Raw genomic sequence first — 21,313 nt, forward strand, 5'->3', positions numbered from 1 at the left:
CAGATAAATTGCAATCCGGACAAGATTCAGGCTGGTGCAGCCTAAGATATTCCACAGCTCCTACTATCCCCGCATACTCTTACATTAATGGGGTACGCACAAACGGCGCTTTGCACAAAGGGATGCCAACGTGAGGGTTCCTTTTTTCATATCATATGGGAATGCCCGGGGGTCGCCCAGTTCTGGCAAAGAGTCACGGTAGTAATGTCCAAAGTGTCTGGAGTAGAAGTCCCAATGGACGCTAGATGGCTCCTTCTAATGATTAAGGGAGAGAGAGACCGTGCAATATACAACAGTCTCTGCCTGGCCTTAGCGGTACGGATCGCAAAGAGAAACATTGCAAGAAGTTAGGGGGCGCCCAACTACTGTCTTTGAAGGAATGGGAAAGAGACTTAGACTGGTGCCAACAAGCTGAGGAGACGGTATATAAACGTAGGGTGTGTGTCAATAAGTGGGAGAAAATATGGGCACCATGGAGCAAATACAGAATGAATGTGAGGGATGTGGGACCTATGCATTAGTCTCATTCAATAAGGAAAGTAAGCTGGGTCCTAACATATGTTTAAAAGCGGTTCTGGGTGAGGTGTCTTGTATTGACTCTATTCCCTCTAGATCCCGGGAGGTGATACATTTTAAACCTCTCCTAAGAGACATTAATATGACGAAGCAACCTAATGATGTACATGCATATTTGATTTCTGAATTATATGGTCTTAAGAGTGAAGAGTTTAAAAAAAACACAAAAAAACCCAGAGAACTGATCCCTTTCTTATTTCAGGATATTCTGGAATTAATTCACCCCAGAGGCGTGTCCAATGGCGCAGCCAGTGTGTCATGGGCCCTAGTGCAGAGAAGGAAATGGGCCCCCTGGCCACTGGCTGGACCGTAAAATACACCAATAACCAGAGTTCAGTGGGCCCCGCAGGTTCATGTCCCTGGTGCCACTGCACCTGCTACACAATCGAAGCTACACCTCTAGGCACATCTACTGTGTTTGCTCTCTCCACCCGTTCTGCTACTCGGGTAAATGCGTGTCCTTAAATGAGGCATTGCAGGAGTTTCGAGTCAGCATTCAGGGAGAAAGTTTGGAACAAGTTGACGCAATTTTAGATTTACTGTTTTGAGTGTTGGTGACTCCCGATCCATTTCTGATTGATCCTATTCTGTGGTGGCTGCCTCGGAATGGTGGTGGTGAGGCACCGTAATAAATGGACCTGTCAACGGTCCCACCGCCGCAACCTCTCCCATGTCCTCAATCTCAGTACTGGAGCACTGGAAGCACCCAGGCTCCCAGACTCTCCCAGCCAATCACAACGCTGCATCGGAGCGTCGTGATTGGTCTGAGAGGCCTGTTTGACAGCCCAGGCAGCCCCTGGAAGCCTACGCATGTTCTCCACCAGGCTGTGCAACACAGCCAGGTGGAAAACATGCTAACTGCGCATGACGGTTTGGCTGGCCCAAAAGGGCCAGCTAAACCGTCATGCGCTGATAGAGACTGTGCAAAAACTCCTCCTCCCTCAGACGGAGCTGAGCCCTTCCCTAACCTGGCTTTGAGTCGCACAGAAAAATAAAATTATAATAGCGTCTTCTTATAATATTTTGTTTGCACTGCTCCACGAGCAGTCGGGCGACGCTCTTCTGCCTTTGCGGAGGAGCTGCAAATGATCCCATTCCATATTGTATATTACTTTGGGAAACTGTACTGGGTTGCCTTTTGAAATCTAATGGAATTCCAAATTATCATGGCAAAGGTTTTCTTCCTGGTTTCATTCTGTGTGTCTGTCTTTATAAATGAGAGCAGCCAGTATAGCACGAGGCGTAATAACATTGCTCATGTCCAATTTGTTGCTCACTCCTGAAAATTGGATGAATCTTGCCAGCCTAATATTCTGGTTCAGACTGCTGCTTGATCTGCAGAAGTTCTCAGAAGGTTTCTCTGACTTCTTCAGTTTTACCCTTTGGGTGATACTGAAGTCTTTCTCAGTCTACTTTGCATTTGGGACCATACCTGTGAAGTATGAAAGATGTTCCTACATCGATCAAGAGACCTGCTCTTCACAGGCGAGGCTTAGTTTGAAACTTGTCACTGCCCCAATAAGTCTTTATCGCAGTTAAGTCATGAATGTCAGTAACACAGCGGTCTCCAACAGACATGACGAAAACAGAGTATAACATCGATACATGCATTTCTTTGAATATAATTTAACTTGTTGACTGACCGCATTCTTTGACTGCTTTCTGGAGTGTTAAAAATTGGGTTATTGTTTGAGGGGTTTAAAGTCCCACTCAGGCAACAACCACAATCTTTGACAGTGTGAACTACAAAAATAACTAAATTAAACTGTGTTTAACCCTCTAGTAGCTTGGCACAACGCAGTAATGTTTAACTTAGAGGTAATGTATAACGTATTTATGCAGCACAGAAACAGTAATAAAGTGAAAACATAACAAAAATTCCAAACAAATATAGAAAAAGAATCTACATTTGAATACATAAAAGTATACTACAATGACAAAAATCCAATCAGTAGAACCTGGAGATACTCAATTTTAAGGTTTATAGTGAAAGTAGCACCTAAAAGCACAAAACTCCACTTGTGGTATTTTGGTCGTACTTGACTGGGGAAAGTCAAAATTCAGGCTGACCACGATGGAGCACGGGCCGAAAACAGGGACCAGGTTACTCTGGCTGAAAAAGCTACCTTCTTGAAGTCCAATGAGAAGAGTTGCATTTGTAGTGGAGTAGGCAACGAGCACAGGCAGAGCATCGCAGAAGGTCGTTGCTGTAGAGCAAAGAGCAGGCCAGGGTGCATGGGCTCTTGTTGCTGCAGTGTGGAGTTCAGATCTCATGGTACTGGCCTTCGCTGGCAGTTGCTCTAGCGAGGTAATGTAAATCTTAAGCATGCATGTCCTACTTTTTAAATACAGCACACCATGGGCAATGAGCTTTTAGGGCATTTGTTAGGGATGCCTTATAAGTATTCAAAAAGGTGGTCTAGGCCTGAGAAAAGGTTATTTTGCCAGGTTGAAATGGCATTTTTAAAACTTCACTACAGGTTGCAGTGGCATACTCGCGACATTTTTTGAAAAGGTTACTTTAGTGGATGGCACAATGAGTGGTGCAGCCCACTAGTAGCATTTACTTTAGAGGCCCTGTGTACATGTTGTATAATATACAATTGAATGTACCAATCAGGTAGATGCCTAGATGCCAATTGTACAATATTTTTGAGAAAGAACACACGTACTTTAACACTGGTTAGCAGGGAAAAAGTTTACAGAGCCCTGGGGCCAACAGGAACAGGTTCAGCAACAGAAGGCACAAATCTGACGGAGACCCTGCAAAAGGGGTCAGGCCCAACATAGAGGCAAAGGTATAGCACATAGCAGTATTACAGGTTACTTATGATTACTTGGAAGCCACAGGTGCCCACTGTAGTCATTTCATTGAATAAGGAGTCTGACGAAAACCTACAAGTCCATCCATCCCGTGGGGCAGGGCAGGTGCTAAATGAAGGCATTTGTAGGAAGCCACTATAGGATGCCTGTAAAAAGGTGGCACCAGACTGAAGCAGAAGATCTCAAAATGGCCCTATCACTGAGAGGAGAAGATTGTTAAATGAGCTGGTGACACTTGCAACTGAGCTCCTAAGTGGTAGTGCCACTCTGCATCTGGCTGACATGTGGTTTATGTGGTTTTTTATTTATATGGACATATTTTCGAGTTCCAGATGTTGAAGTGGGAATAATGAGCTAAAAGCACGTTTTCCCCATTCCGAGGTGCACACTCAGAAACTGAATAGTTTGTCAGCAAAATTTGTATCAAGGCTTTTGCGGCACAAAACATTTGGTCAAAAACCCCTAGGATGTGCACTTAGAACCTAAGTATTAATCAAAATTAGTTGGCAAACTGTCATTTGCTTCCAAATCAAGATTTGCACAAGAAGGAAATGAGCTTCTTGGAGACTTATCCAAGCCCATGTTGCATTTTGTGTGGTATAACAGCACTAGCAGTTCGCAATATCACGCTGTCCCATTAATAGCATGTGTGCAGTTTCTGCACCATTCCAGTTTCGGACCTCCGAAAAGAGTATAATACGGTGACTGTGCACCATGAAAAGGGGCCTTCTGGGGGCCTAAACCCGGCAGAAGAGTGCACGTGAGAGCAGTTTTGTGGTATGAACAGTGGCTGATTTCTGCACTAAGATGCAGCCTGCCAGACTTGCAAACGTTTTCAAATGTATTTAGATCACATTTCTGTTTAGAAATGGTTACTTCCTGTATTCCGAGATGACTAACATTAAAACGTATTTTTCCAAAACCTCCCCGCTAATTTCTAACTTGGAATGCAGATGTGCTTTGAAAAACGACCGCAGTGAGCTTTCAGAAATCGCAGCTCCTCCATCTTAGGACAGGGTGTGTTAAGGTATTCAGCCAATGTCTGCTACAGTTCTAACCAATACATGCTCTACAGGCATTTAACTGAGTTTGAAGGATACCACATTGTGGCAGAGATGCGAGCCAAGGCTGGAAACTTGCTACTGCTCACTGTGATGGCTGTGTGCAGACATATGTGGTCGCGACAAGGCACACCTGGCAGGAGAGTACTCTCCAAAGTATACACTGTATGTTAAAGCCATGAGTGTACATGTGGCCTAATGCTGAGGTGTCCAATAGAGGTCCTAGAGGTCCGGATCCATGCCAGGCGTTCAGCACAAATGATTGGCTTTCAGATGTAGGTAGCCCAATCATTTGGAATGAATCTCTGCCTCATGATCCTACATTGCACAACTCTTACTTAGGGCACAAGGTGGCTAAGCACTGAAGGAATCCCTAGCGCTCTTTGCAGAGTAGCGGCTTGTGTAAAACACATCTCCTGGACTCCTGACACTACGAAATGCCAGACTTTAGAACTGTGCTTTGCTGGACTGCTGTCTGAGGCATGTCTGTTCTCTAGGGGTTTGGCATAGCAGTTTTAGTAATACTCAGCCTTTCTGGACTACAGTTCTACGCAAACCTGGACTGATGAGATGGACATGCGTGGAGCACATGTGGCTAGGCGCATGTGTATTCATCTAACTGAATTATGCATAAGAAACACATTTTGTGATTTTATGGCGATAGTGGGGGTGGAAAGATTCCACATTATATGGGAAAGATACCAAGACAGCAGAGATGTATATTTCTCCAGTACAAAAATGTAAACAACAATAGTTCATTATGGTATAAATAACATGTTACATTATATTTCATAACAAATAGGTCGACCGCTGTCTAGCCCAAATAACAAGCGATGGATGTTTTAGCAAATCAAACAGTGCTGCTTATGTTTCCAGTCAGCCAGTATTTGATCCAATAATAACAACAAAAATGGCTCATAAGACATTTTGGGCAGAGTTGGAACTTCTTCAAGCAGTAGTAGGAAGTCCCTTAAGTGATGAAGTAACCCATCTGTAACGTGCATGGTAACTGATTTCTTGAGTGTGCCCCAGCTGGCCTATCGTGTATTCTTCCCCCATTTTTGGAATGTTCTCTTGATGCTTTCAGGATTAGGACTCGTTAGTGTGCTTCTGCTCTGAATGGTTTATCACCCCGATGACGACCCTGAGGTCACAGATGGGTGGAAATGTCATTGACATCAAGGGCATTTAGATCAGACATAATTTGTGTCTAGTTCAGACTGTTTAGAATGTTTATACTTTATTCTGCTCCCAGAACTGTACAACCGGACGTTCTTTTGCCGTTTCTTTGTGAGTACCCCATTCCCATACGGCTTCATCCAATCACTGCGTGATCACCTGACCTCTTATTACTGGATTAGAAAGCAGCTGATGAGAAAGATAAGCTCACCTGTGAAGAAGGACACTGACTGCTACTGGGGCTGTCCATTAGTCCACCTATTTGGTGTGACCTACACTACAGTTGTATATTAATCCCATAGGGAACCACTGCTACTTGTTTACATGTTTACCCAGGGTTCCTAGTTAGTTTAAAAGTTAGCTCCAGCTGTACGAGCTTACATGCCTGCTTACAAGCTTACAAGACTGGCTCGCTTCTCTCTTTTCATCACTACCACCTCTTCTTTCCTGGACCTTTGCTGGGTGGAACCCACCAGTGCATATGGCTTGTCTCCGCTCTAGGCCACTTAAGGCTGGTATGATGTTTCTTACTGCCCATCTGTGACAGTCCAAACTGCCCTTCTGATGGTGATGGAGGAGAGGCAGGTCGAGGAGGAATTGTTCGTTTTTCGTGGACTTACTTATTGTAGGTTGCACAGAGTATCGTTTCAGCCTTAAATAGTAACTCGCTTGTAAACATATTCATTAAATTTCGGATGCAGTGACAAAAGACAATATGTTAAGCAGTCCAATCCTACTGTGCTTCACATTACAAAACTTTCTGTTATACATGAAATGAGGAACCCATGCGCTTTTGAGACTTTGAGATAGACAGCCATGAAATATCGTAAAAATTTCACAAACCGAATTTTTTCTAGCTGGATCCAATCGTCTGTGCTGTTCTTGGAGTAGGACACAATAATGCTGGGGTCTGAGTAGCTGAAGCGGCAGGTGCCTGACCCTGGGGGAGGAAGGGGTGAAATGGATTAGAACGGATTGGACATGTAAATTACCTCCCAATAGCCATAGACTCTGGCTGACCCAGGGCCTCGGTCATCACTCGTGCATCAAACACCCATAATCGATAATGAAATTTCAAGCGATTCTGGAAACATGAAATCATACATGCTTATGGAGGACGGATGGAGGGGGAATAAATCACTGAGTGCAAAGCAATCTGCTGCAGATTTCCCCCGGGGGAACAGAATACATTACTTAAACCCTTGCACCATAAACACATATACTGTTGACACATAATCTGAATATTTTACCACGGAGTAATCCATCTATTTTATTTGCGCAGATGTGTCCTATTGCTAGATTTCAGATGCCAAATGTATAGGGATTTTTACAACATGAAAAAGAAAAAAATACAGCGTTGTGTAAATGCAAAAAAAGAGGTGAACAGTAGCACAGCTGAACATACCAAGCAGTGCCAAAGCATTTTAATGAAGATAAAAAAGTCTGCTCCCGCTTGGACTGATTGACATTGAAAGCAAAATGTTTAGAGGAGTTACATTTATGTTTGGGTTTAAGTGGGGCGTTAACACCACTAGGAGGGGAAAATTGCTTTTATATTCTAAAATGCAACAAAAATTGCCAACAAAGACAGCTGCATCTTTGATTTGTCAAAGGAATGCTTCCATTGCATCACAGATAACCTAGAGGGTGTAGTTATGTCATATCGGTAACTTTTATGCTAATGGTTGCTTTGCATTCTTAAATGGCAACTGCGGCATCACCTAAAAGGCCCCCATGTAGTCCTTCGTCTGTTTTGAGGGCTGTGGCCCGAGGTGATGCTCTGAGCAGTGTCATCAGTCGATGGGTGGCGCTTGCTGCCTCGGACCTGGCTATTGTTCTATTCCCTCTGACCCTTAACTTGCCTTTGTCCTTCTGTGTCACATTCCCAGACTTCTCTGGCACATTTTACCCCCCCCTTCCCAAGTCCCATCCTGTGCGTCATCTCTCCCTTTCATCACACCGCTCACCCCTTTAAGGGATTTGTTTCAGAACTTCATGGGTAGTTTTGTAACACGTCCTCCTGCTCACTGCCACATGTAGAGACAACAATCAACGCCCCCTGCCTCTCTGTCATTCCCTGGTCCCCCTCCTCTCCCAGCATGCTAAGCAAACAGCCCCTGGGACACTGATCTACCCCACCCCGCTGAATCCTCCCTACACATGTTCAGACGCTTCAGAGGAGCCTTCAAGTCCGCCCTAATCCTAAAGCCCAAGTCCACCATAATCATATACAGAACTATTATCGCTCACATCTTCATTTCCCCCTGGGTCTTAGATCCGCCCTGTTTACAGACTAAAATCCTCCATGTTATGTCATTCCCAGATTGTCTATTGATTTTACCCTAGTAATCAGCATCCTTCTCGAATTATCCTTCCTCTGTCCCTCTCCCTTCTTCTCTAACCTCTGCTCCTGCACAGTGCTCCAAACTGGCCTGTCGGTCACAAGTAAGCACTTACTTAATTAAGCATTCAAATAAATACCTGAAGACCATCTGGCCGCCTATCAGATGCTGGGCTCAGCGCGAGAGGTGTTGATTGCTCAGGCTCTTCTGTGGCAGTGCCTCACTCAGGCTGCTGCTCTCCATCCTAGAGCTATTGCCCAAGAGACTGCCATGTCCCCGTGCAGCGCACCACAACGGAGCACCAGCATCACTGGGACAGGCTGCACACTGCATGATCCCATGTGCAAAGTTCCAGCATGGCCTGGAAATGAGAAAACCAGATGCACTGTTTTAGCAAGATTCACTGTACAGCATTTGGCCAAAGAGGCAATGCAAGGGACCTTGGGCCTTCAAAGAGGCAATGCAAGGGACCTTGGGCCTTCAAAGAGGCAATGCAAGGTACCTTGGGCCTTCAAAGAGGCAATGCAAGGAGCCTTGGGCCTTCGAAGAGGCAATGAAATGGACCGTGGGCCTTCAAAGAGGCAATGCAAGGGACCTTGGGCCTTCAAAGAGGCAGTGCAAGGTACCTTGGGCCTTCAAAGAGGCAATGCAAGGAGCCTTGGGCCTTCGAAGAGGCAATGCAATGGACCGTGGGCCTTCAAAGAGGCAATGCAAGGGACCGTGGGCCTTCAAATAGGCAATGCAAGGGACCTTGGCCTTCAAAGAGGCAATGCAAGGGATTTTGGGCCTTCAAATAGCCAATGCAAGGGACCTTGGGCCCTCAAAGAAGCAATGCAAGGGACTGTGGGCCTTCAAAGAGGCAATGCAAGGGTCCTTGGGCCATCAAAGTGGCAATGCAAGGTACCTTGGGCCTTCAAAGAGGCAATGCAAGGGACCTTGGGCCTTCGAAGAGGCAATGCAAGGGACCGTGGGTCTTCAAAGAGGCAATGCAAGGGACTGTGGGCCTTCGAAGATGTAATGCAAGGGACCGTGGGCCTTCGAAGATGCAATGCAAGGGACCTTGGGCTTTCAAAGAGGCAATGCAAGGGTCCGTGCCTTCGAAGAGGCAATACAAGGGACCGTGGGCCTTCAAAGAGGCAATGCAAGGGACCGTAGGCCTTCAAAGAGGCAATGCAAGGGACCTTGGACCTTCAAAGAGGCAATGCAAGGGACCTGGGTCTTCGAAGAGGCAATGCAAGGGACCGTGGGCCTTCTAAGAGGCAATGCAAGGGACCTTGGGCCTTCAAAGAGGCAATGCAAGGGACCGTGGGCCTTCAAAGAGGCAATGCAAGGGACCTTGTGCCTTCAAAGAGGCAATGCAAGGGACCTTGGGCATTCAAAGAGGCAAGGTAAGGGACCTTGAGCCTTCAAAGAGGCGATGCAAGGGACCTTGGGCCCTCAAAGAGGCAAAGCAAGGGACCTTGGGCCTTCAAAGAGGTAATGCAAGGGACTGTGGGCCTTCGAAGATGTAATGCAAGGGACCGTGGGCCTTCGAAGAGGCAATGCAATGGACCGTTGTCCTACAAGGAGGCAAGGCAAGGGACCGTGGGCCTTCAAAGAGGCAATGCAAGGGACCTTGGGCCTTCAAAGATGCAATGCAAGGGACCGTGGTCCTTCAAAGAGGCAATGCAAGGGACCTTGGGCCTTCAAAGAGGCAATGCAAGGGACCTTGCCTTGGGCCTTCAAAGAGGCAATGCAAGGGACCGTGGTCCTTCAAAGAGGCAATGCAAGGGACCTCGGGCCGTCAAAGAGGCAATGCAATGGACCGTTGTCCTACAAGGAGGCAAGGCAAGGGACCGTGGGCCTTCAAAGAGGCAATGCAAGGGACCTTGGGCCTTCAAAGAGGCAATGCAAGGGACCGGGGTCCTTCAAATAGGCAATGCAAGGGACCTTGGGCCTTCAAAGAGGCAATGCAAGGGACCTTGGGCCTTCAAAGAGGCAATGCAAGGGACCGTGGTCCTTCAAAGAGGCAATGCAAGGGACCTTGGGCCTTCAAAGAGGAAATGCAAGGGACCTTGGGCCTTCAAAGAGGCAATGCAAGGGACCCTGGGCCTTCTAAGAGGCAATTCAAGGGACCGTGGGCCTTCAAAGAGGCAATGCAAGGGACCGTGGGCCTTTGCAATGGAGTGATATTGACTCTGGTCATTCATCTCCGCAGAAACATAGCAAGGCGGCCTTCTCTGAGCCAGAGTGGCTGAGTACAGACACTGAAGCGGCCTAGGGAACGTGTTGGGCAGGGTCTCATTTTAGGTTAATTCTATGAAAGTCTATAGAATGAGGAATGGGGTGGATTATCAGTTTCTGATGTTTCATGAAAGAAATACCAATTATGGATGAATGCAGTTTTGAAAAAGGAGTGTCATCCTCGCTCTAACTTTGATACTGGTCATAAGCTAAATTCTGATACATTTTGCGTATGTTTGATTATTCCATGTGCTAAAATTATAGACACATGCAATTAGTGAATGACTTACTACAAAACAAATCTGGGACGCTCCCATTAAAACTAAGTATGTTCTGCAAGGAACTATTACAAAAGTCCCTATGTAAAGTTTCCATTTTTTGTGAAGTACTGAGTTGCATAAAACAGGCTCGGTGTGCCATCCGTACATAAATGTGAAACACTGCTTGATGCAGAGCAGCAGACGCACTCTTTTGCGGAGCGAAAATGCGAAACAATGTAATTTCTTCGCCAGTGCTTCACTACTCTGAAACCAATTGAGTGATTGGCCATGGAGGCACGGAATGGCCATTATAACAAATGTAACAAATATGACCAGAGACCCAAATGGCGCCAATCTTGCGCTCTGAACAGGGTAGTATTAGCAGCACACGGCACAACAGATTCCAAACGTGATATGCTGTGGAAGTTAGTCTCGAAACGAATTATTGTCTCCTCGAGTGGACAGTTATTCGAGGATGTTTATATTCACATAAGTGAGTGAAACGTTTGTGAGAAACAACACTTGTATGAAGATTCTCAGCTCCCGCTTTTACTTCAGAATCCCAAAACGTTGGCACTGGTGGTGAAATGGATACTGTGCCGCAGACACTCACAGAGCAAAACTAGCCGGTCTGGCAATCAGTCCTGCCAAGTATGCATCAGGCGTAAGACTAACGCATTTCAGTGTGGTGCTCCGCCTCACCACACTGAAATGCATTGTCACGCATACCTGCATATGGCAGCTGCCATTGTGAAGCCAGTGGATGGAACTAAAATTTGTGGCATTCAGCAGCACGCGCCTGCTGTGCCTGCGGCTTGGTGTGCTGTTCCTGCAGGCTTGGGGCACTGCTGGCAGGCTATCAGTGCTACAATGTATCAGCAGGTCTGATTCCGCGGCGCCGCGCGGCTCTGAGTCCGACAACCTGACTTCATGGCGGGGCCAAGTAAGATGGTTTGAATCGATTGGCTATGGCACCGCGGGGGTGAAGTCATGTCCTGCTGCCAGAGAGCCACTGTAATTTTGTGAGGAAGGCCAGCGCCGTGGGGGCTCACCTCACAAGTTTGCAGGTGGTGCTCTGCTGTCTCAGGGCAGCTATCTGCTCGCAGGGGCCTGGCCACCCAAGCCGTGGAGCTTCTGATGGCTGCCGCCCCAGTGCTCATTTTAAATATTACTAGGGAGAGTGAAGTCGTAGGCTAGTTAAGTTGCTAAAAGCCAAAATATAGCTCCTCGTTGCTGCTCACTGGTAGCCCCCGTTCTTTCCATTCACTCTTGTGTATTCACATATATTTACCCACTTCCATGCATACATCAACTAATACAGCCATCATCCAGATTCAGCGAGGAATTCATCACCCGATTATTTACTCGCCTCTTGGTATACTCTCTGTGTATACGATTGCATGCACATATGTTTTTCTGGGTCCGTGTGTAGATGTTTCACACAGCATAAGATATTTACTAGAAAGAACCTTTGCACAAGAAATAATTAGCCAACTGTTGTGCCTTTTCCAATGCTTGTTTCTGGGGTAAATAGAGATTATGTGCATGAGGGGTACAGTGTTCATTTCAAACTACCTGTTTACAATACTTTTACTTTCTGTTTGTAAATTATGCGATTCTATTGTGTCCCACAAGGAAATTAATTGGTATAACTTCTGATATTAATGTTTCCCTCTTCGTCATTGCTTGATTTTGTGTGCAAGAAAATGTCACAAATAGTCGTAATTACGATGAAATTATGAAAATATCACACATGGCAAACTGAAACCTTGGCCGCTATGGGCAATGCCACGAGGCATGTTTGTCCGGACAATAACCAGGACCTGGCTGTCGTTCCGCTGCTCCGGTAAGACGTCACCGCTCAATGGGGTGCAATGAAGAAGCCATGGAAGCCCCTCCCCGCCACCATGTCATTGGAATCGCGGCTCCCTGCGGAGTGAGGCTGGTTTGAACATTTTTATCAGCCCTGATCGGCGCCATTGGTATAGCCCTAGCTGTGCGCTCAGCCTTGTGGAGTTGTGGGAGCAGGAAGTGACGCTTTTTTGTTAGGTCTCGCCTGAGCCAATGTGCTTGCGCATTGCTCCGGCGAGATTATAGTAAGCGGAAAAGAAAAGTCTACCAAAACGGCTGCGGAACGCGTACAGTTCATGTGGTCTATGCGCATGCACACCATCGCCAGCCAGTCTACCAAAACGGCTGCGGATCGTGTACAGTTCATGTGATCTATGCGCGTGCACACCATCGCCAGCCACATAACACACCACCATTTGTCTGTGCCTCAGCATTATACTTCAAAGGCTGCCGCTCCCCCGCCCCACCACATGCACATCGCGCACCACCATTTGTCTGTGCCGCGGCATCAGACTTCAAAGGCTGCTGCTCTTTTTCGCTCTCGCACCCACGCTCTTTCTGTTACACCTTGCTCTCTTTATCTCCATTCCTCCCCTGTAGTTCTCTCTCATTCTCGCGCTCTCCCTCACTCTCCCCGTAACATCCCCCTCGCTAACCTACTTTCCCTTTCAATGCTGAATATTGAAAAATATTAGCAGTCGCCAGGCGCCTTCCCTTGAAACCGATCTTCATGTTTTGTACAATGTTGAAAACGCACAGCACATCTACCATTCTGCGCTTCCTGGCAATGGGTCAATGTGCTATTTATACAGTACTTGTGTGTTCGTTCAGTCATTTGAAACCAACTATCATAGTAATTTTGTACTATGCTTGAAACGCACAACAGTACCGCTTCCAGACACAACAAGTCTAGGAACAAATTGTGCCCCAATCTTCTTTCCACTCCTAACAGGGCTGGGGCTCAAATGCGCACTAAGCTTACAAGGGAAAGAAATAAGCAAAGCAATACTGGGGTATTTTTTCTTTACTTGAAACAGGATTTAAAGTAAATTTTGAACAATATCCAGGCTTTCACGTCAGGATTAACTCCAAATAATGTTTCCCATATCAACGGAGGAAACAGGCAAAAAGCCATCCGATATTATTAGGACTCCCAGAAATACAAGCCTTTGTTGATCACAACCAGTAAATATCTTGGCTCAACACTTCTAACTCGGCAGGCACCAGATGCAGCTCACGTCTGCAAAATGTTTCTAAGCAAACGGACGGAGGGGTCATAAAACACCCGCCCCCACTCCACTTCAAAAGCAAACCCAAGGAATTCTTCTGGTTTTATTTTTCGTTTTCCCATTCAACTTGGATCCAAAAATAGAAAAAAAGGCACTTGTGTAATTTTTTAGGTGCATGTTGTTTTGGTGTGCGCACCTACAAAATGACATGCAGGTCGCTCTATTTTTTTTTAAGCCATGCTGCACAGTATTGGTGACTGCACACTCACACATTGCTCACTCACAGTAATGTAGTCCATACACACTGCCCCCTCACATACACTGCCCCCCTCACACACACTGCCCCTCACACACTGCCCCTCACACACTGCCCCCTCACACACTGCCCCCTCATACATTGCGCACTCAAACTACTTTAGGCCACACACACTGCACCCTCACACCCCACACCCTCACACACCTCGCACCCTCATGTACTCTCATTACACTGTGCCCTCACACACTGCCCCCTCACACACTGCCCCATCACACACTGCCCCCTCACACACTGCCTCATCACACACTGCCCCCCTCACACACTGCCCCCTCACACACAGATCACTCACACACTGCCCCCTCACACACTGCTCCCTCACACACTGCCCCCTCACACACTGCCCCCTCACACACTGCCCCCTCACATAGTGACCCCTCATACACTGTGCACTCACACATTGCTCACTCACACTACTTTAGGCCACACACACTGCACCCTCACACCCCGCACCCTCGCACACCTTGCACCCTCACACACAGGCCATTCACACACTGCCCCACACACACTGCCCCCTCACACATTGCACACTCACACTACTTTAGGCCACACACACTGACCCCTCACATCCCGCACCCTCACACACCTTGCACCCTCACAAACTCTCATTACACACTGACCCCTCACACACTGCCCCTCACACACTGCCCCCTCACACACTGCTCCCTCACACACTGCCCCCTCACACACTGCCCCTCACACAGACCACTCGCACACTGCCCCCTCACACACACTGCCCCCTTACACACACACAACCCCACATACACACACTGCCCCCTCACACACACTGCCCCCTCACACACACACTGCCCCCTCACACACACTGCCCCCTCACACACACTGCCCCCTCACACACACAACCCCACATACACACACAACCCCCCCACACAAACCCCCCCACACACAACGCCCAACACACACACAACCCCCCACACACACAACCCCCTACACACACACAACCCCCCACACGCACAACCCCCACACACAACTCATCCACACACACACAACCCCCCACACACAACTCCCACACACACAACCCCTCCACACACACAACCCCTCCACACACAACCCCCCCACTCACAGCCACACACACATCCCCCACACACACAACCCCATACACACACAACCTCATACACCCACAACCTCACACACACACAACCCCCCACACACACAACCCCCTCACACACACTGCCCCCTCACACACACAACCCCACATACACACACAACCCCCCCCCACAAACCCCCCACACACACAACGCCCAACACACACACAACCCCCCACATACACAACCCCCTACACACACACAACCCCCCACACGCACAACCCCCACACACAACTCATCCACACACACACAACCCCCCCCACACAACTCCCACACACACAACCCCTCCACACACACAACCCCTCCACACACAACCCCCCCACTCACAGCCACACACACACCCCCACACACACAACCCCATACACACACAACCTCATACACACACAACCCCACACACACACAACCCCCCACACACACAACCCCCCCACACACACAACCCCCACACACAACTCCTCCACACACACACAACCCCACACACACAAATCTCCCACACACAACCCCCCACACACACAACCCCTCCACACACACAACCCCTCCACACACACAACCCCTCCACCCTCCACACATACAAACCCTCCACACACAACGCCCCACACACACAACACCCACACACAACCCCATACACACACAACCTCATACACACACAGCCCCACACACACAATCCCCCCACACACACAACCCCCCACACACAATCTCACACACACACAACCACACACACACACACACACAACCACAAGCACACACACAGCCACACACAACCACACACACAACCCCACAACCACACACACAACCCCAAACACAACACACACCCACAAACACACACACACAACCCCAAACACAACCCCACACACACAACCCCACACACACAACCACAACCAAACACACACAACCACACACACAACCATCTATCTATCTCACTCACTCGATCTATCTCTCTATCTATCGCCCTCACTCTATCGTCCTCACTCTATCTATCTCTCTATTGCCCTCAGTCTATCTATCTATCGCCCTCACTCTATCTATCTATTGCACTCACTCTATTGTAACACCACAGCATCACTCAGCACCATCACAGCATCACTCAGGGGCACCACAACATCACTATGCACTACCACAGCATCACTGAACGCCAAAGCATCACTCGTCACTCAGCGCCACCACAGCATCAATCTGTGCAACCTTTCAACAACAACTGGTTCAAATATGTTCTCTCAATGTTTCAAGCTTTATTAGAAATGTCACAAAAAATTTTTACTATTTCACTCCTGCTCTTGGATTTTCGTCTCAATAAAATACACTGAACATAATCTTCACAAAAGTTATTTACAAAAGTTTAAGCTATTGCCATTATAATTTACAATAACTTATTTAAGTATTAATTATTAAAAAAAACAAAAGCCATTGTTATTTGTAATATCAATACATCTGAGTCACGTAAATACAACACATATTGCATTACAAATGCTATAGGTGTCACATTTGCGGAAGTTACAACTATTGGCATTGTAAATGACAAAGCTATTAATTTCGCTATTTTCAAAACCAACACATAAATAAAAAATGTGTCATTTACAATACCAATAGCTCAAACTTTCCTAATGCGAGACCTATTGCATTGCAAATGCTTGTTTCATTTGTTGCATTGTGTGAGGTTCTTAACTTAAGAACCTCACACAATGCAACAAATGAAGTTAACACAGTCATCTGAGGCTACGCCAACAGAGGGAGCGTTGATGTGTGGTCGTTTTACCGTCTGCACTAATGAAAGCTTCAGTTAAAACCATCGGATTTAACTTTTCATCGTGTTCCATCAATTTGGTTTCCGTAATGTTGCAGCAATGTCCAGCAAACTGCTGCAGAAGAACCAAGCATGTGCAGTGCATGAACTCAAGTCCCTGCCATCTGCCGAAAATAACTACAAAGCAATGAACATGGGTTTACATTTCACTGGTAATGCAAAGTTTATTTTACCATATTAAAAACAAATGACAACAAAAAAATGGCCTTCCTGCTCTGCTTGTCCCCATCTGCTGGAACTGTCGGTGCTCCACAGATTGAACATCTGCAGCCTGTCTGGGAGATTCTCTCACTCCGGGCTGGAAGCAAAGGGTTTTAGTTTAGTGTAGAGGAATTCAGCTCCAAAGTAAACTCGGTTGGGCTGTACTCTCAGAAGTGAGAAGGCAAGAGGCTAAACAGAGGCTTTCTAAAATAGATGCAGGTTTACAACGTGGAATAAGCACCATGGAGTGCGGAGGGCTAGTGGTGGCCTTTGTGATTTCCAGCACTTGTCTTGCATGCTGGGCAGGAGGTCCAAAGTCAGGAGTAGAGATCTGGGCCCTCAGACAGAGACCTGTTCAGTGAAATGATATTCTCAAGGCATTCCCCCTGGCTGTGTGAAGATAGTTCTCCAATAATTTCAGCTGTAGGGTGGAATTAGGTTGCTTGTCTATGCAGAGATCAGTACAGGAAGTCAGAACAGTTATGTTATAGGGATTTCTAAAGCGCATAGCTTCCTCGAAACGGGGCTTCCCAGTACCGGCCTGCTACCACATAAGCACAACATAGAACAACACAGAGAGGACCTGTGCTCAGGGCTGGACTGGCCATAGCGGGCACCGGGCATTTCCTTGGTGGGCCGCCAAGGTTGGGGCCGGTTTTGCTACAGTCCTGCTTTTGCAGCATAGCTGCAATATCGGCCTCTGTAACAAAATCTTCCGAAACCGGCCCTGGCAAACAGCTCAGCCGCACCCCCAACCACCCGGGTGGCCAACCAAGCACTTTGCCAGGGCTGGTTTTGGTTCCCAGTCCGGCCCCGCCTGTGCTGCAAACAGCCAGGTCTTCAGCTGCTTTCTAAAACACAGATGATTTTGTGTCTTCTGCAGATGTACCAGCAGATTATTCCATAAAACCGGGAGCATCGCTCGAAAGGAGCGACCTCCCAGTCTTACTATTTTGGTGCGTGGAACAAGAGCCAAATTGAAGTTGGCGGAGCAGAGGGCACTTGTAGGTATATTCGGCTGCACTGGGGAAGCCAAACTAGGTACTGTCTGCTTGTCCATAGTCCGGTGAGCTTTGCACAAAGCTTTCAATTGAGTGTGTTTCTCAATCGGAAGGCAGTAAAGTTTGCAGAGCAGCTGGGAGACAGAGCAGCGTTTTGGCAGTGGGAAAATAAGTCTAGCAGCTATGTTCTGGAGTATCTGCAGCCTGTATGTTACAGATATCTTGGCACCTAGATAAAGAATGTTACAGTAGTCCAGTCGTGAGATGATTAAAGACTGTACAAATGTTTGCTGGACCTGGGGATGGAAAAAGCCAATAATCGATTTCCGGTTTCTGAGGGTACCAAAACACATACCTGCTAGTGCCTTGACTTATGTCTCAAAAGAGTGTGTGTCATCAAGTCAGGGACCCAGATTCTTTACAGCAGATTTTGGCTTGGGAGGGGACCCTAACATTTTCAGCTACAATGATCTCCCCGAACCTGAGCAGGCTTCCCTAGCAGAAGAATCTCTATTTCATTAGCATTCACCTTCAAGTAATTAGAGTTTATTCACTCTATAATGGTGGTCATACAGTTCTGAAAGTTGACACCGCCCTCCGTCACTTCCACTGACAAAGAGACGATAAGTTGGGTATCATTCACATACGAAACCAGAGACATCTCCCAATTTCGTCCCACATTCGCTAGTGGCCTGATGTAGCTGTTAAAGAGGTTAGGGCTTAGAGCCGAGCCTTGCGGTATACCGTGCTCCAAAGCTATTTGAGATGATTCAAAAGGAGGGAGATATCATTTAGAAGATTGATCACTTAGAAAGGAGGAGAACCAGGCCCAAGCCTTGACATGCACCCCATCCTCGTGCTGTCGCCGTAGTAGCACTTAATAAGACCGCGCTTCAAAGGCGGCACCAAAGTCCAATTAAATGAGTGCAGTCAAGCCGCCTTCGTTTGCAGCAAGACGCAGACCATCCATTACCATAAGAAGACCAGACTCTGGACTGTGGGAGGGTCTAAAAACATTCTGTGAAGGGTCTAACAATTGATTCTTCCTTAGAGGGCTGTCAGAAGATTGTTAACATGTTTTTATACTACCGCTGCCAGAAATTGTGAGGTAGGAGAGAAATTGGTCAATGATTTTCTGGCTGGGCAGTGTCAAGCGACGTTTTTTCAAAAGGGAGAGAACTCAGGCATGTTTCCACGCCATGGGCAACAATGCTGAGGACAGAGAGAGATTAGCTAATTTTAGAAAGGTGGGCATAACAAACTCTTGCAATTAAAGTATAAGCTCAGGTTTGATAGGGTCATCAGAAGAACCCGACTTAACTTGACTCATCAGGGAGATGCAAGAGGTGCTGTGCAGTGGAGCTAACTCCTTGAATGTACCCCCTCCCTTTCCCCCCAGTAGCATACACTCCTCCTTGATGCCAGGCCATCATGCTTAGAACTGCAAGGAGCAGCGAAGTGTATGAAGAGATCATTTTACAAGTTTGTCACAGTTCTCATTAGATGCCTCAACCAGTTGCAGGTGAGCTGCCAGTTTGATCAAGCTGTTAGCAATTGTATAACTTGCTGCAGGAGGGCTGCTGTTTTCAATTTTATTGGCAACGGCAGTGGCCTGCTCCGAACATGATGTTGAGAAATGCAAACAGAGTCCTAAAAAGCTATCCTTTCATGACTGTACTATGATCTCTGTGGCAGACACATGCCTCACAATTAATTAGTAAATCAGACCATTTGCAGATGGCTACTGTTTATAAAGGGTACACAGTGCTACACTACCTAATACAAAAGGAACGGATGGGGGTTCTTTTTCTTTTGTAAATATACCTCTGTTGTTCTTACCATGGTTTCAAGAATCGACCTGAGTATAATACTAAGTGTTGCACTGTTCTTCTTCCTGGTTTATAAGCCACAAGGGCACTGTTGTGAGTTTATTTCAGGCACATGTTTGGTGTATTGTGACCTTTGGTGAGGGAGTGCACCCGTATAATTGTGCTTGAACACTATCATTTCTGGGTGGACAACCTCCTTGAAGGTTTGCTGCAGAAAACCTAAGAGACCACGAAGTAAGCTTTGATGCAGCTCACAGGTTTGCTCAAACCTCAGCCTGATCCCTGCCTAATCAGCATCAGTGGAAGACACTGGTGAATCTTCCTCACTGTGGACTTCACCCAAAAGACCACAGACTTCACTCCAGAAACCCTCCATCTCTAGACACAGCAGCTGACCATAACAGGATTGTGTCCGGACAAAGTAGAAATGGAAAAGAATACAGCAAAATCAAAACAAAGAATGAAGCAGTCTCATGACTTGCCCCAAATCCTTGAACTAAACTATTAGAAAACATCATGGAGTCTCCACTCTCTTTCTGTTTCCAGAAAGCTATAAAAATGTGGATGCTTAAAGAAGATCTGTAGAAAGATACTATGTATTAAATTAACTGTGCATGACATCTCATTTCTTTCATAATCAATACTACAACAAATATGTCCCTGTTCTACTTCTACTATGACATTTACTTCTAAGCTACATGTAGCGATCACTGGTAGTTGATCACATGCAGCAACAGTGGTTGAATTAGTCAACCGTGCCCCCTTTAAGGCACCTCCACTCCAGAGCTAGCTGTAAAAGTCTCTATTGTGACCTCCTTTGAATTCATCTTGAAAGTTTGTCAATTTTCAATCATCAAACTAGATATCTTCAATCTCAGCTGGCTCTACTTTTGTCTGTCTCCTCCTTCAATAAAACTAGCAATGGATATAACTTCCACTCAGTCTAAGTGGGTAGATATAGAATATACATTACAACCAACCCTAAAACAGATAGGATCCCAGATGAAAGAATGTGTCTATTCTCACGCTATTTGTCAACATCTTACAGCTTAAGCAATGCAACAGTGCCGTACCATGTTAAGTAGAGGAGTTGGCCTAACGGCTAGGGCAGTCGACCTCAAATCTGGGGAACCAGGTTTGTGTCTCGGCAATGATGCAGAACATCCTGTGATTCTGGTCAAATCACTTCATCTCTCCGTGCCTAACAAAAATGAATGTGTACGCATGTAGACCAACTGGTGCTTGTGTAGAGCGCTCTGATACCTGATACCTTCGGGTCAAGTTTGCGCTATATAAAACTCTGTATAATAAAATACGATAGTGTCTCCAAACCTCATGCACATCATCCAACACTGCCAAAACACGTCAATCCACAACCAACTCATTGCTCAACACTGCACTCTGAATTGGGTGCTTCAGTACACTGTTAGGGGGTTGAAGTACTATATAAATGCTAGAATGCAGTACTATTACATGGCCCTTGTAAATTACCTAGAGCTGTCTATCTATTGTGGAATAAGTGAA

The 21,313-nt window shown here is 46.6% G+C and overlaps 1 protein-coding gene across 1 annotated transcript in view; it reads right to left on the reverse strand.

Moving 5' to 3' along the window:
- Nucleotides 1-21,313, reverse strand: part of RELN (reelin) — a 1,711,021-nt gene that overhangs the window by 898,101 nt on the left and 791,607 nt on the right. The window contains exon 9 of the mRNA XM_078679027.1: nt 6,483-6,579. Coding sequence (XP_078535153.1) covers nt 6,483-6,579 — 97 coding nt within the window. The remainder of the gene's footprint in view (nt 1-6,482; nt 6,580-21,313) is intronic.

The sequence above is a fragment of the Lissotriton helveticus genome, chromosome 1_1 (assembly GCF_964261635.1).
Source record: "Lissotriton helveticus chromosome 1_1, aLisHel1.1, whole genome shotgun sequence".
Taxonomy (NCBI): domain Eukaryota; kingdom Metazoa; phylum Chordata; class Amphibia; order Caudata; family Salamandridae; genus Lissotriton; species Lissotriton helveticus.